General features: G+C 35.3%; 1 protein-coding gene across 2 annotated transcripts; it reads right to left on the bottom strand.

The window, feature by feature from the left end:
• Window positions 1-4,086: 4,086 nt before the first annotated feature.
• Window positions 4,087-12,738, bottom strand: LOC125196662 (disease resistance RPP8-like protein 3). 2 transcript variants are annotated; one of them, XM_048095266.1, is made up of 5 exons: window positions 12,537-12,738; window positions 7,906-7,979; window positions 6,421-7,118; window positions 4,563-6,316; window positions 4,087-4,468 (listed from the first exon to the last, which is right to left on the bottom strand). In XM_048095266.1, the coding sequence occupies exons 3-4, from the start codon at window positions 7,106-7,108 to the stop codon at window positions 4,584-4,586; spliced, it is 2,421 nt and encodes an 806-aa protein (XP_047951223.1). In that variant the 5' UTR covers window positions 7,109-7,118; window positions 7,906-7,979; window positions 12,537-12,738; the 3' UTR covers window positions 4,087-4,468; window positions 4,563-4,583. The 2 variants fall into 2 exon arrangements, with proteins under 2 accessions (XP_047951223.1, XP_047951224.1); XM_048095267.2 differs by having other exon boundaries at window positions 6,421-7,127.
• Between the last annotated feature and the right edge of the window lie 473 nt (window positions 12,739-13,211).

Below are 13,211 nucleotides of genomic sequence, written 5' to 3' on the forward strand. Positions count from 1 at the left end.
GGCATTTTCCATGTTGAACCTCTTCAGTACTTTCTCAATATAATCTGACTGAAAGAGCCATAACTTCTTACTGCTTCTGTCTCTCTGGATGTTAATAGCAAGGATCTTCTTAGCCTCTCCTAGATCCTTCATCTCAAAACTAGACTTCAAATCATCCTTGACTTTCTGTATCTCAGCCAAAGATGGTCCAGCAAGGAGCATATCATCTACATATAGTAACAAATAGGCTACTGGAGTGTTGCCTTTCTTCTTAATGTAGATACAATCATCAAACTTAGATCTTAGAAACCCAATCTTCACCATCTGCCCATCAAACTTTCTATTCCACTACCTCGGACTTTGCTTTAGCCCATACAAGCTTCTTTTAAGCAAGCAGACCTTACTCTCATTACCAGGCTTCACATAGCCCTCAGGCTGATCCATGAAAATTGTTTCCTCAAGATCACCATTGAGAAAAGCAGTCTTAACATCAAGCTGCTGCAATTCCCAATCTAATTGGTTCACCACAGCCAGCAAAATTCTAATAGAGGTGTGCTTCACAACAGGAGCAAACACCTCATTGAAGTCCACACCTTCTTGCTGTGTAAATTCTCTAGCCACCAAACGAGCTTTGAACTTAACTCTATCTTTATCAGTAGTTTCAATCTTTTTCTTGAACACCCATTTGCAGCTACTAACCTCCTTTCCTTCCCATCAGATTTCAGCTGAGACTTATCCACCAAAATCCAGGTTTTGTTCTTGAGTAAGGACTCACTTTCTTCATTCATGGCTTCTACCCATTTATCTCTGTCCTTACTTCTCATAGCCGCCTTATAAGTGAGAGGATCTGTGAGCTCAATGTTTTCAGCAGCACACAAAGCATAGTAAACTTCATCAGAGAACTTCTGGGAAGGTCATACATTTCTCTTTCCTTTATCTCTAGCAATCTGGTACTCTCTAGTAGTCTCTGAAGTACCTCCACCTTGACTAGAAGCACCTACATCTTCAGCCTCTGACTCACTCTCAGAATCACTAACTCCACCAACATCTTGGCCACCTGACTCCACCTTAAAGAAGTCACTATCAGACTCATCAGGAATTGAATCCTTCTTCAAATAGGGCATGTGAGTTTCAGTGAACACCACATCTCTACTGATGATCACCTTTTGCTTACCAGGCTCAATACACCAGAGCCTATAACCTTTAACCCCCTTCTGATAGCCAAGCATAATACACTTCAGAGCCTGGCTCTAGCTTCAAGCTTACTTTGTCTAGTATGTGCAAAAGCTGCACATCCAAACACCTTGTACTTTGAGTAATCACTATGAGCTCCATACCACATGTAATCTGGAGTCTCTGACTTTAGAGCTGAAGTGGGGCACTTGTTGATTAGATAAGAAGCAGTATATACTGCCTCTCCCCAGAATTTAATGCTCAAACCAGAGCTTAGAAGTAGGCACCTCACCCTTTCCAAAATAGTCCTATTCATCCTCTCTGCAACCCCATTTTGTTGTGGGTTGCAGGGACTGTCCTATGCCTTTTCATACCCTTTTCTTTACACCACATGTCAAACTCAGTAGAAAGATATTCTAAACCATTATTTGTCCTAAGGCACTTCACACTCCTACCTTTCCCTAACTCCACCTCTTTGCACCATATTTTAAATTTCTCAAAAGTTTCTGATTTTTCTCTCAGAATATAAACCGACAGCTTCCTAGTGTAGTCATCAATAATAGACAGGTAGTATCTTCCTCCACCAACAGAATTAACCGGAGAAGGACTCCATAGGTCACTGTGTATGTAGTCTAGATGAGCTGTAGATGAGTGTATACCTGTAGGATAAGGGGCTTTCTTTGCTTTCCCCAAAATGCAATGCTCATAGGGATCTAGCTTGCTGTTGCTTTCTCCAGGGATTAGACCCTTTTTCACCAATTCTTTCATGCTTCCCTTAGCTGGATGGCCTAATCTCATGTGCCATAGCTTCATATTTTCAGTAGATATTGAATGGCTTTCTCCATTAACAGCTTCAGCAGTTAGGTAGTAAAGTGTATACTCTCTTTCAGCCACCATAACATCTTGCTTCCCTGATTGCACTAGAATCTTTCCCTGACTCATTAAGATATTGAAACCTTTCTTCTCAAGTACTCCCAAAGAGATCAGATTCCTTTTAACTTCAGGAATGAACCTTACTTCTGTCAAGATCTTGATGGAGCCATCTTGAAGCCTCAGCTTCACATTCCCCACTCCTCTGATCTTACAGATGTGATTATTTCCAAGTAAAACTGTTCCATCTGCCTCCTTGAGATCATGAAACCAGCTCTTGTTGGGGCACATGTGAAAACTGTACCCAGAATCCATAATCCACCTCTGATTTACCCATTTATCTACTACATTCAGGAGTTGGACAGGAGGATCTACACCCTCTACACAGTCAGAGGTGTTATGTCCCTTGCCCTCAGATGCTTGCTTCCTCTTCCAAGCGAAACAATCCTTCTTTAGATGCCCAGGCTTCTTGCACCAGTGGCATGACCTGGTTTCTTTTTGTGTATCAGAGGTGGATCCCTTGGAATTTTCCTCATACTTCTTGAACTTTGGCTTCTTGAATTTCTTTACATTTAGAGCTTCTGGGGCTTGTAGATCAGACCCCTTGCTGGTATTTCTCTGAAGCTCTTTGGCCATCAGAGCTGAATAGACCTCTGTGTATGTGATAGGCTTATCTCTGCCATGATGGCATCACTTAGTTGATCATAAGAACTAGGCAGGGCATTGAGTGTCAGGATGGCCTTGTCTTCATAAAAAATCTTTACATCCACAGAGCCAAGATCATCAACAATCTTGTTAAACTCCTCCAGCTGCTCTGTGATGTACCTATCCGCAGCAAAACTGTAGGAGTAGAATCTTTTCTTCAATTAAAGTCTGTTTGCTAAAGACTTAGCCAAATAGACTTCATCCAACTTCTATAGAATCTCCAGGACTGTCTTGGATTCTTGAACTTCTCTCAGCACTTTGTCTCCCAAGCACAAGATCACTGCGCTGTGGGCTTTGAGTTGCATTTCATCCATCTTGGCCTGAGATTTCTCATCAAGAACTGGAGCTTTCCCTTTCTCCGCAGGTGTAAGAACTGCAGCTAAACCCTGCTGAATCAACACAGCCTTCATCTTCATCTTCCACAGACCATAATCATTTTTACCCGTGAATTTCTCTGCATCTAATCTTGCTGCCATCTCTGAAGATCGGCTGAACACTTCTGGAAAGACACAGCTTCAAATCTTCCCACAGATGGCGCCACTTGTTAACACAGCAAGATCTAAACCCTCAGATTCACTCACACACTCACAGTATGAATAATCTCACTCACACAGAAAAAACACACACTAATCTTGAAGAAGAACGAGAGAGTTTCTTGGAGAAAAGGGATTTTTTTTTTTGCTTGATTTCTAGCTCTACAAGATACAATAACTGAGCTATTTAAAGCTGGCATGAGAGTGGTAACTGCCACTAACTAACTGAAACAAGAAAACAAGAAACTAAGCCTCCAACGGCTATTTCCTAACAAACTAACTAACTCCAACGGCTAGTTTCTGGAAGCTATTTATTCTCTCTTTCGCATTTCCTTTTCTAAGTCTGAGACTAAGTGTGCACTCATTCTTACACTTCCGTTCTATGAATCCTTCTCCAATCCACATGCGGATCAATTTGGAAGCTGAAATCTCATAGTCTTCCGAGAACAGCCCCAGATAGAGAAAGCAAGGTCGCAAGTAGTGAGGTAGATTCTCATAACTCAAAGATATGAATTTTGTCATGCTTTCTAGCGGGTCCTTCTCACTGAGATATGAGTTCACATCTTCCGACACTTTAATCCAGTTCCTTTTAGTTGTCTCCACATTTTTTGAGTCTGATAACTCGCGCAGGATGCCTCCAATGACTACTATCGCAAGCGGCAGTCCATCACAATCCATCACAATCATATTCCACTAACTTGATTCACAAACATTTTATTGTAAAATTAATAGGAAAACAATACTACAATATTCAACTAAATTTTTCATAAACTTTTATTTGTATTTCATAAAACAATAACATAACTGAATAAAGTGCTCTAAAACACACACAAATTATATTGTACTATTTCTTAATTGAGATGGGATACAATAAATCTATTTATACTTATTTACAAATGCGGTTCGACTCTCTTTTGCATTCAGGGAAAGAACCGACAAAGAAAACCCTGAATGGAGCTTATAATTATGCTCGACTCGATACATGGAAATTAATTAGATACCAAATAATGGATAAATTAAGGAAACAATCATAGACAAAATCTTCAAGATACCATGGTTGATGAACTTTGTGGCGATGTCCGGTGGTGGCCCTCGGGAGCAACGATGGTGGTGAAGAAGTGGCCAAGCCTGTGAGTTCAGCCTCTATCTCTCTGCTCGTCGAGGTACACGTATCTGTCAACATTGCACCTTCTACAACTTGTATCTTTCTAATGTAGTTTGTTTACAAAGACAGTAGAACAAGTTATTTGCACATAAACAAAAGGGAAAATGAAAGAAAAAAAATATATATACTCTACTAACCAGATATATATCAACTTCAGATTATGGATAGATGTCCACCTCCAAAATTTTGGAGGTCAAATCTGTTTTTCCAACCTTTGTTGCAACGTGTTTGGTTGTTACCATCGTTAAATTTTGCAGTTCAGGCATCCTCTTAATCTGTTCCGGGGGCGTCTCGAGAAATGGACAGCTATTGATTTCTAGATTCCTGAGACTCGACATTGCACCATCATCAACTTGTATCTTCTCAAGATTCCACAACTCGTTGATGCTAAGCACTTTGAGCATGGGAAATCCGCCCTGTCGGATCACCATTTGTTGACCACTGTATGCATTTCGCAGTTTGAGGTACGATAGGCGAGTGAACTTCTCTAATATTGGCATGGGGTCTTCATCAAGACAAGTATTTACCAATGTTATGCGCATAATCCCTTGAGGTATCTTATCTGCACTTGGTAGCCTACCTATGTGCCCATCTAGTTTTAGCGTCTCGAGACTTTGTATAACACCAATTTTGTCCAAACATGGCATGCTTCTAAAACGAAACCCTCTTATGAAAAGATTATCAAAGCTCGGAAGCTTAGCTAGTGTCTCAAAAAGATTGCCTACATCTGAGTTTTCATCAACTGCTTCAATGCCCAACGTTCGGAGGTTAAACATTTTCTCCAATTGCGAGTCATCATATGCCCAATCATAAATCGAGATGTAGGTCAAGGTCTCCAAATTCTTTAGGGCATCTACTTGCAAAGGACTGGAGCAAATCACATTAGACATGTGGAGATCACGAAGACCGTCCATTTCCTTTATAATATCTGGGACCTCCACCATAAAATTCTGAGCTATATCAAGAGCCTCAAGCTTTTTCAACCCCCCCAACGAGCGTGGGATCTTTTGTATGTAATTATTTCTCAATCCCAAGTATCTCAACTCAATCAATCCTCCGATTTCTTTGAATAAAGTCTTCAACCCAAAATCTTCCATGTCAAGTATTTTGAGTAGTTTAAGACTCTCCCAATAAGACGAGCTAGTGTCGTCCAAGTAGCTACCACCTCCATGGAAGATGAGAGAAATAAGCTGTTTGCTATCTTCATTCCTGAAATGATAGAACTTTTCTCTACCAAAATGGATAACACGATGAAGGGCATGCTGAGAGGGCCTACTGTTATCATTTCTCCTTAAGATCTCAAAGCAGATTTTCTCTTTTGCCTTTTGGATTGATATCATGTGTAGCAGAGGATTGAGGCGACACTTTTTTGTTGTAAAGTACTGCTTCACGACTTCAAAAATCGATCCATCAGCAAAATCCCTTACAACTGATCCACTACTTAATCCATTTGCAGCCCAAATCTTTTCCAACTTTTCTTCTCTGATTATTGCATTTTCCTTAAAAAAGGACAAATGCAAGAAATGTGGTTTTAGTTCTTCCCCCAATTCTTGATACATCGGTTCCAATGACTTCAATGATTCACTCAAATCAATTGAATCAAAAAGTTGTTCCCATTCCATCCCCGAAAGTCTCTCTTTTGCTTTCTGCCTTGCAACATCTATTATAGCTATCGGCACACCCCCACATTCTTTCAGCTTCTCTTTGCCCTTCTTCTCCAAATCCTTCGAGAATTTGTTCTCAACACCTGTAACTCTATCAATTGTTTTCATAAACAATTGCCAGCTCTTATCAGAATCCAAAGCCTTCATCTCGTGAGTATAATGGACATTGGTTGTTTTAATCTCATAGCGACTTGTTAACAGCAACTTTAAACTGCTTCCAATAAGACCTGCATATATGCATATGATAAGAACAATTATTAAATTATTTGATATAGTCATTTGGGTTAAATATGATTTCAATTATAGTAAAAAAACGGACGAAGATATATACCTCGAGATGGAAGACATTTCAAGATGGATTTCAATTCCGCTTCATTCGACATATTGTCCAAAACAATGAAATATGACTTTCCTACAAGGTGTTGGCGAAGCATCCGTTCGAGATTTAGGGTGCCCATTTCTTCCAATGACGGATCACTTTCATTTCTTACGACTATTTGCTGTATCAGCTTCATAAGTATCTCTCTGTGACTCATGTCACTAGAAATGAATACCCAAGCACGATGCTGGAACTGGCTAGTGCCGGCCTTGGCCTTGGCCTTGGCCTTGTACAGTTGTCTGGCCAGAGTCGTCTTTCCAATACCAATCATGCCTTTTATACACAAAATCTGTAAGTACCGCGATTCTTTAAAAATAATTTTTTCAAGCAACTTCTCTATGTCTTTCTCCAACCCCACCACAACTTCCTCTTCTTTTTCATCTCCGATATTTTTCTCATCAGCTCCAAAGTTTATCATCTGCATCTTTGTCACCTTCTCGAACATGTTTCTAGTGCGGTAGTCGTTAATGCCCATGTCCATGGCACCTTGAGCCAACTTGACCAAGTCAGCCATTAAATCTTTTAGCCTGCTCCTCTCTTCTATTTTCAACTCTCTCACGAAATCCAACATCCCTTTCAGCTCTTCAATTTTGTTCTCGAACTTCTCTTGTATCGTCCCTGAGACTGCGGCCTCCGCCATGTTTATGCTTCTGCAATAACTGCACTTAATAAGATCGTTGCATGTATTGAAAATAATTACTCCCTCCATTTTTAAATAAACTTTGTATTTAGCTTCTTTCCTTGTTTTTGTTTCCCTATTTGTGTCTTGTTTCAAGAACTAGGAGTATAATTATGATATGTGATGTCCGACTTAAAGTGACATATTTCTGAAAGGCAAATTGCTACATAAATCACAAAAAATGGTTAAATTCTGTTCCGTCCCACAACTTTTTTAAAAACTGAATTATAAAGAAAAGTAAAGGTCAATTTTGGTCCTAAACATATGACCAAAACAAATAAAAATGTCGCTGAAGTAGTCCTTTTTTTTATGGTTCCGTAAAAAAACTAACGGTCAACGCTAATACAGTGGCATGATCGTTAGTTTTTTGACGGAACCGTATAAAAAAGACCACTGCGATAAGGATTTCATTTGTTATGGAATTCAGGTGTCCAAAAATTCATGTTTTTGTAAACCTATTTTTTTTCTCTGTTTAAGATCTCCATGCAACTTAAATAGGCAAATCTTCTTAATACGATGCGCAAGTTAACACTAAATTATCTAAAGGATTATAAATTCTAATTAAAAATAATACTTTCAATAAGATTTAATCAACTTTTTTTTGCGAGTAATATAATGCTTTCGGATCTTAACATAGCGTTGATTGTTACGTGCATGTTTTACTGAACGAGATCTTCTGAAAATCATGATTTAGAAAGTTGAAAAATTTACAATCATGTGATGAATTTTAAAACTGCATAAAAGGAACGAGAGAATACCTTTTTTTGAAATTCTCTTCTTTTGTTTGCCGGTTTCGAATTGATTTTCCGATTCAGTCTCTTTTTCTACATATCTGCGACCGATAAATTTTCATAAAACAATAACAAAAGAAAGTTAAGTGGCTTAGACAGTTAAAATAATGTAGGTTAACATCAAAGAAATGTCCACTTTTAATCAATAAATTCTATTGGATTTTGAACATAATTTAATCACTCCTTACATGGTGGATTAAGTGTGGAAGAGCCATCATCTGAATTGACTTTCATTTAAGTTGTGGAATCGATAATTTTAAGACAATTAGTTACTACTTATTTCAATTGATTTGAGCATAAAAAAACCATTTAATCAAGACCCTCTGACAAAAAAAAAACAACAACAAAATTAGTGATTCAAATAGCTTGCATTCCCCACGTTACAGCGGTGAAGTAGTATTTATTCTCCTAAAATCTCAATGAGAATATTTCAAATTATGAAAAAAAAGTTTTCCCTATGTACTATCGTAGTTGAGATGTTTTTTTTTCAAACATGGAGATTACAGAATAAGCATTAGTACTTAGAAGAGTGAACTACATAAATGGTACCTATGGTACCTGATCTTTCACTTTCGCACATAAATGTAGGGATATATCGATACGGTATACCGTACCGAGAATGCCATACCGCATACCTTACCTAAAACTGCGGTATGACAAATATCATACCGATACCATACTGAAGTTTCGGTATACCGCAAATTCGGTATCGTTAATTTTTGATATTGTTAGCTTACCGTTATTGCAGTTTACCGTACTTTTACGGTATACCGTAGTACCGTTATGCAAAAAAAAATCTCTTTTATACACAAAATATTTAAAAGTAAGATTTTTGAAGATTTTTTTTAATTCTATTTTATATTATATAAATATATTAAATATGGGATGTATTCATATCATTACACTAAATATTTGTAAGACAGAAAACAAATCTCCACCCTTGGATCTATTAATCTGATGGCTATGATTAAAACTAATGACATACATTATTGTATCATTTTCGTACATTAAAGGGTAAAAATAGTAAAGCACAATTATACATGACTTCGCTACATGATTTAATTATATTTGTACATCATGTTCTATTAGTACATGATATTAATGTATGAAAATGGAATTTAATGTACGAGTCTCACACATTAATGTGCGTAGGTGACTGAATAATGTACACATTATTACGGGTATATCGTACATTACTGTCCAACTAATGCTTTTGTGGATGGAAGCTATACTATATAGCATCTACAAATTCACAAAAGCATGAGTCGGAAAGTAATGTACGATATACCCATGATAATGTACAATATTGTACATTATCATGGGTATATCGTACATTACTGTCCGACTCATGCTTTTGTGAATGGAAGCTATACTATATAGCATCTACAAATTCACAAAAGCATGAGTTGGACAACAATGTACAATATACATTATCATGGGTATAGCGTACATCACTTATCCAGTAATGCAACATCATATTAATTCCCTTAGGGCCGAAAGTTAATATCATTCACCAAGGGTTTAGTATTCCATGGTGTTAGGGTGTAGTACCATCATATTAACATAATGTTCACTAACCGGAGGAAGTTAGATCCAGTCCCCTAGGGTTAACTTATCCATAAGGCTAGGGTATAATATCCACACGATTACCCTAGTGAACGTTGTGTTACTGAGTCGGTACTACACCCTAGCCCCATGGATTGCTAAACCCTTAGGGAATGGATATAACTTTCACCATTCATTCAATAAATTATAATCAACATTACGTAGAAGGGATATATACATTAAAACACATTAATGTTTAGGGTTTACATTAATGATCAAAATGATGTATACATTAAGTTAATGTACTTATCCATATAAATGATGTAATAGTATTATACCCAAATTGCGCCTTAATGTACGAAAATGATATAATAATGTACGGTGGTGCTTTTAATCATAGCCATTAGATTAATAGATCTAAGGGCCGATATTAGTGTTATATCTAAGACTAAGAGGGTGTAAGAACCTTAATGCACCCCTATTAAATATAATGTAAAATATACTCCCTCTGTCCCGGATAAGATGACACATTCCTTAGCCGGCACGGGATTTTAGGAGTAATTAGTTAATGTGTTTAATTGGAGAGAGAAAAGGTGGGTGGAAGTATTAAAATAGAGAGAGAAAGAAAGGTGAATATTTTAATAGGGGTGGGAAAAAGTGGTTGAGTGTATTAATTGGAGAGAGAAAGTTTCCAAAAAAGGAAATATGTCATCTTAGTTGGGACAAACTAAAAAGAAAAACGTGTCATCTTAAGCCGGACGGAGGGAGTATAATATTTCAACATGTACCAATTTTTCGGTATCTACCGAGGATTCGGTATACCGCGGTATACCGATTCAATGTTATATACCAAATATTCGGTATATCACGGTATACAGCAATATAGGAAAGTTGATACCCTAACCATACCGAAAGATTTCGGTACGGTATGATACCGTACTGAAAATTGCGGTATACCGAAAAATCGGTATTTTCGCTACGATAAGTGCGGTATTTCAGTATTTTTGTCCATCCCTACATAAATGATACCTGATCTTAATTTAATATCGTTTTTGGTACCTCGTGACAAAAATAACCCTAGGTACCAAACATGTGATTTTTTGGTTATGAAAGGATTTATTGAAAATTTCAATTAAATAGGAGTACTACCAAGCATGTGATTTTTTTTTCTTCTTTAGTTTCTTCTTCTTTCTTTTTTCTTCATTTTCTTCTTTATTTTTAGTATTTTATCTTCATTTCTTCTTTCTTTTTTTCTCTTAGTTTATGCTTCCTCTTTTTTCTTTTCTCTTTTTTTTCTTCTTTCTTTTTAGTATTTTATACATAAATCTATTTGCATTCATAAATCAAGAACAAAACACCTAATTAAATAAATTATTTAAATAATTAAATCAATTGAATATCTTTTATTAAATTATTTTATACTCATTTTTGGGTTGAAACACCTAACTAAAAATATTCAACTCTTTATATCATTATGAATACAGTTTACAATTTTAAATTTTTAGTAAGACTATATTGATTAGTCACTAATTTAATATAAAATAATAATAATAATAATAATAATAATTTGTATAATAATAATAATAATAATAATAATTATTATTATTATTATTATTATTATTATTATTATTATTATTATTATTATTATTATTATTATTATTATTATACAATATTATATGGTTCATAATTTAAAATATTATACTATAATTATTTGTCTCACCAAAGATGTCACATTTTCATTTTTAGAAAAAAATCTCTCTCACAGTAAGATAAATATTATATTTTCTCTTTCCGCCTAACTCACAAAACAAAACCTCCTAAAATCTCGTGTCGTCCCACAAGTGTGACATCTTTTGTGGGATGGAGGGAGTACTAGTTTTTAGTATTATAATAATATTATTGTATAATTATAACTATAATTATGATTAAGTATATTTGAATGATTAAAAATTAATTTAATTATTAATTTATAATATGAAAATATTAATATTAATATTAATTAATAATAATAGTATAAAGAGTGAGGAGAATGAGAGAAGATATTATAATATCACTTTTGGTAGTAGTTTTGTGTATGCCCAAAATATCCTCTATGATACAAATGGGAATATGTATTTGTTTAGAGAGCATTTTGGGTTGCATCAAGTACCAAAAATGTGATTTATAGATACCAAAAACGATATAAAATAAAGATTAGATACCATTATGTGTGAAAGTAAAAGATCAGGTACCATTTATGTAGTTCAAGTGGAGGAAAATAAGTATATAAGCGAGGAGAGAAGAAAAGTAAAATAGGCCATTTAAAGACAATTTAAAATGGCAAATTACTAAACACACACTAAACATACAAAATAAAGCTACATAACTTCCCGTGCCGCCCAAGAAAGAGGTCATTCTTCCCGGGACGGAGGGAGTACTCAATATGACTTAATTATAGAAGAAAGTACCAAATATTAAAAAATATATGAAAATGATCCAACTATTATGTGCAGGCTAATAAAATGGAAAAAAATCAACTAGGGTGAGACAGTGGAGTATCAAATTTTAATCCTAATTGGAAAACATTTGTGTATGTGTACATAACATAAGCCAAGCTCCAACTGTTCGATGAAAAGCCCATTAAAAACTAGCATTTGGCAAACACTGAGGTTCTGAAACTGTTCGAATAAATGCTCCAATTGTTCAATGGTAAGCATTACTCGAGGGGAAGATGAAGGGATTTGTAGGCACAAGTTCAAATAGTTTGATAATGAAAACTGTAAACGGACTTATTTGCAAACACACAATAATAAGGTAAAAATAGGAAAGATAAAAAAGGGAGTATATATATTTAACAAGATCTAAATCAGGCGAATTTTAATTTAACTAACTAATTCAACATGATTAACTAAATCTTATAATAACTCTCTATTTAACAGAAATGATTCTGTCTTGAATCAAATTTCTGAATCGAACGATTTCACATTCAAACTTCTCGATTAAACAGAAACAACAACATATGTAATTATCATGATAATTTTGAAACTATTCAAAGCAAGGAAAGAAAATACTACCTTTTTATGAAGCTTTCATCTTATCTTTGCTGGTTTCGAATTGCTTTTCCGATTCAGTCACTCTCTTTTTTTTTTAAAAAGTTTCTTTCAGAGCTAGAAGGGATTTCGAATTGCAAATTCAAAACTCAAATGTTAGGAAGTTGATTAACTAATTGGTAGTAAATGGAGAAAAGAAAATTAATTTGCAAAAAATAGCTGGCTTAATGATAATGTAAACCATGTGAAAGGGATACAATTAACAATAAAATAATGGGGGAAATAGCTGGCTTAGACTAATGGAGTATAATAATGGAAGGGAGGCCTTGAGATAAATTAATTTTTTGCTGCACTTCTCAATAAATTGCTTTAAGAATCTCGACACCATAAGTCTCCTCTAATTATAATTATACCTAAGGATTAGGTGTGGAAAAGCAATCATAAAACTACTTTATACGTTTCAGTTTTAAACCTTATCTAATTGACTAGAAATAAATAAAAATAAAAATTTAAATTTAAATGATAATTATATTTATTTTCAATTAAGTGGATTTAGTATACTGCTATTATCATTGATGACAGAATATATAGTTGAGGGTTGGCAGTCCCAATTCATAAAGGGCTTAAATTATGATATTTAGCATAATTAGATGATTATGTGCATCGATTTTGTGAATATTTAACATGCTAAAATGGATG

Source organism: Salvia hispanica, chromosome 4 (genome assembly GCF_029641045.1).
Source record: "Salvia hispanica isolate PSC_SH4W2 chromosome 4, Shi_PSC_v1, whole genome shotgun sequence".
In the NCBI taxonomy this organism is placed as follows: Eukaryota; Viridiplantae; Streptophyta; class Magnoliopsida; order Lamiales; family Lamiaceae; genus Salvia; species Salvia hispanica.

Coding starts and splice junctions, on each gene's coding strand:
- LOC125196662 (XM_048095266.1), bottom strand. CDS start 7,108: ATGGCGGAGGCCGCAGTCTCAGGGACGATACAAGAGAAGTTCGAGAAC. Junction 6,317..6,420: donor GAAATGTCTTCCATCTCGAG/GTATATATCTTC, acceptor GCATATATGCAG/GTCTTATTGGAAGCAGTTTA.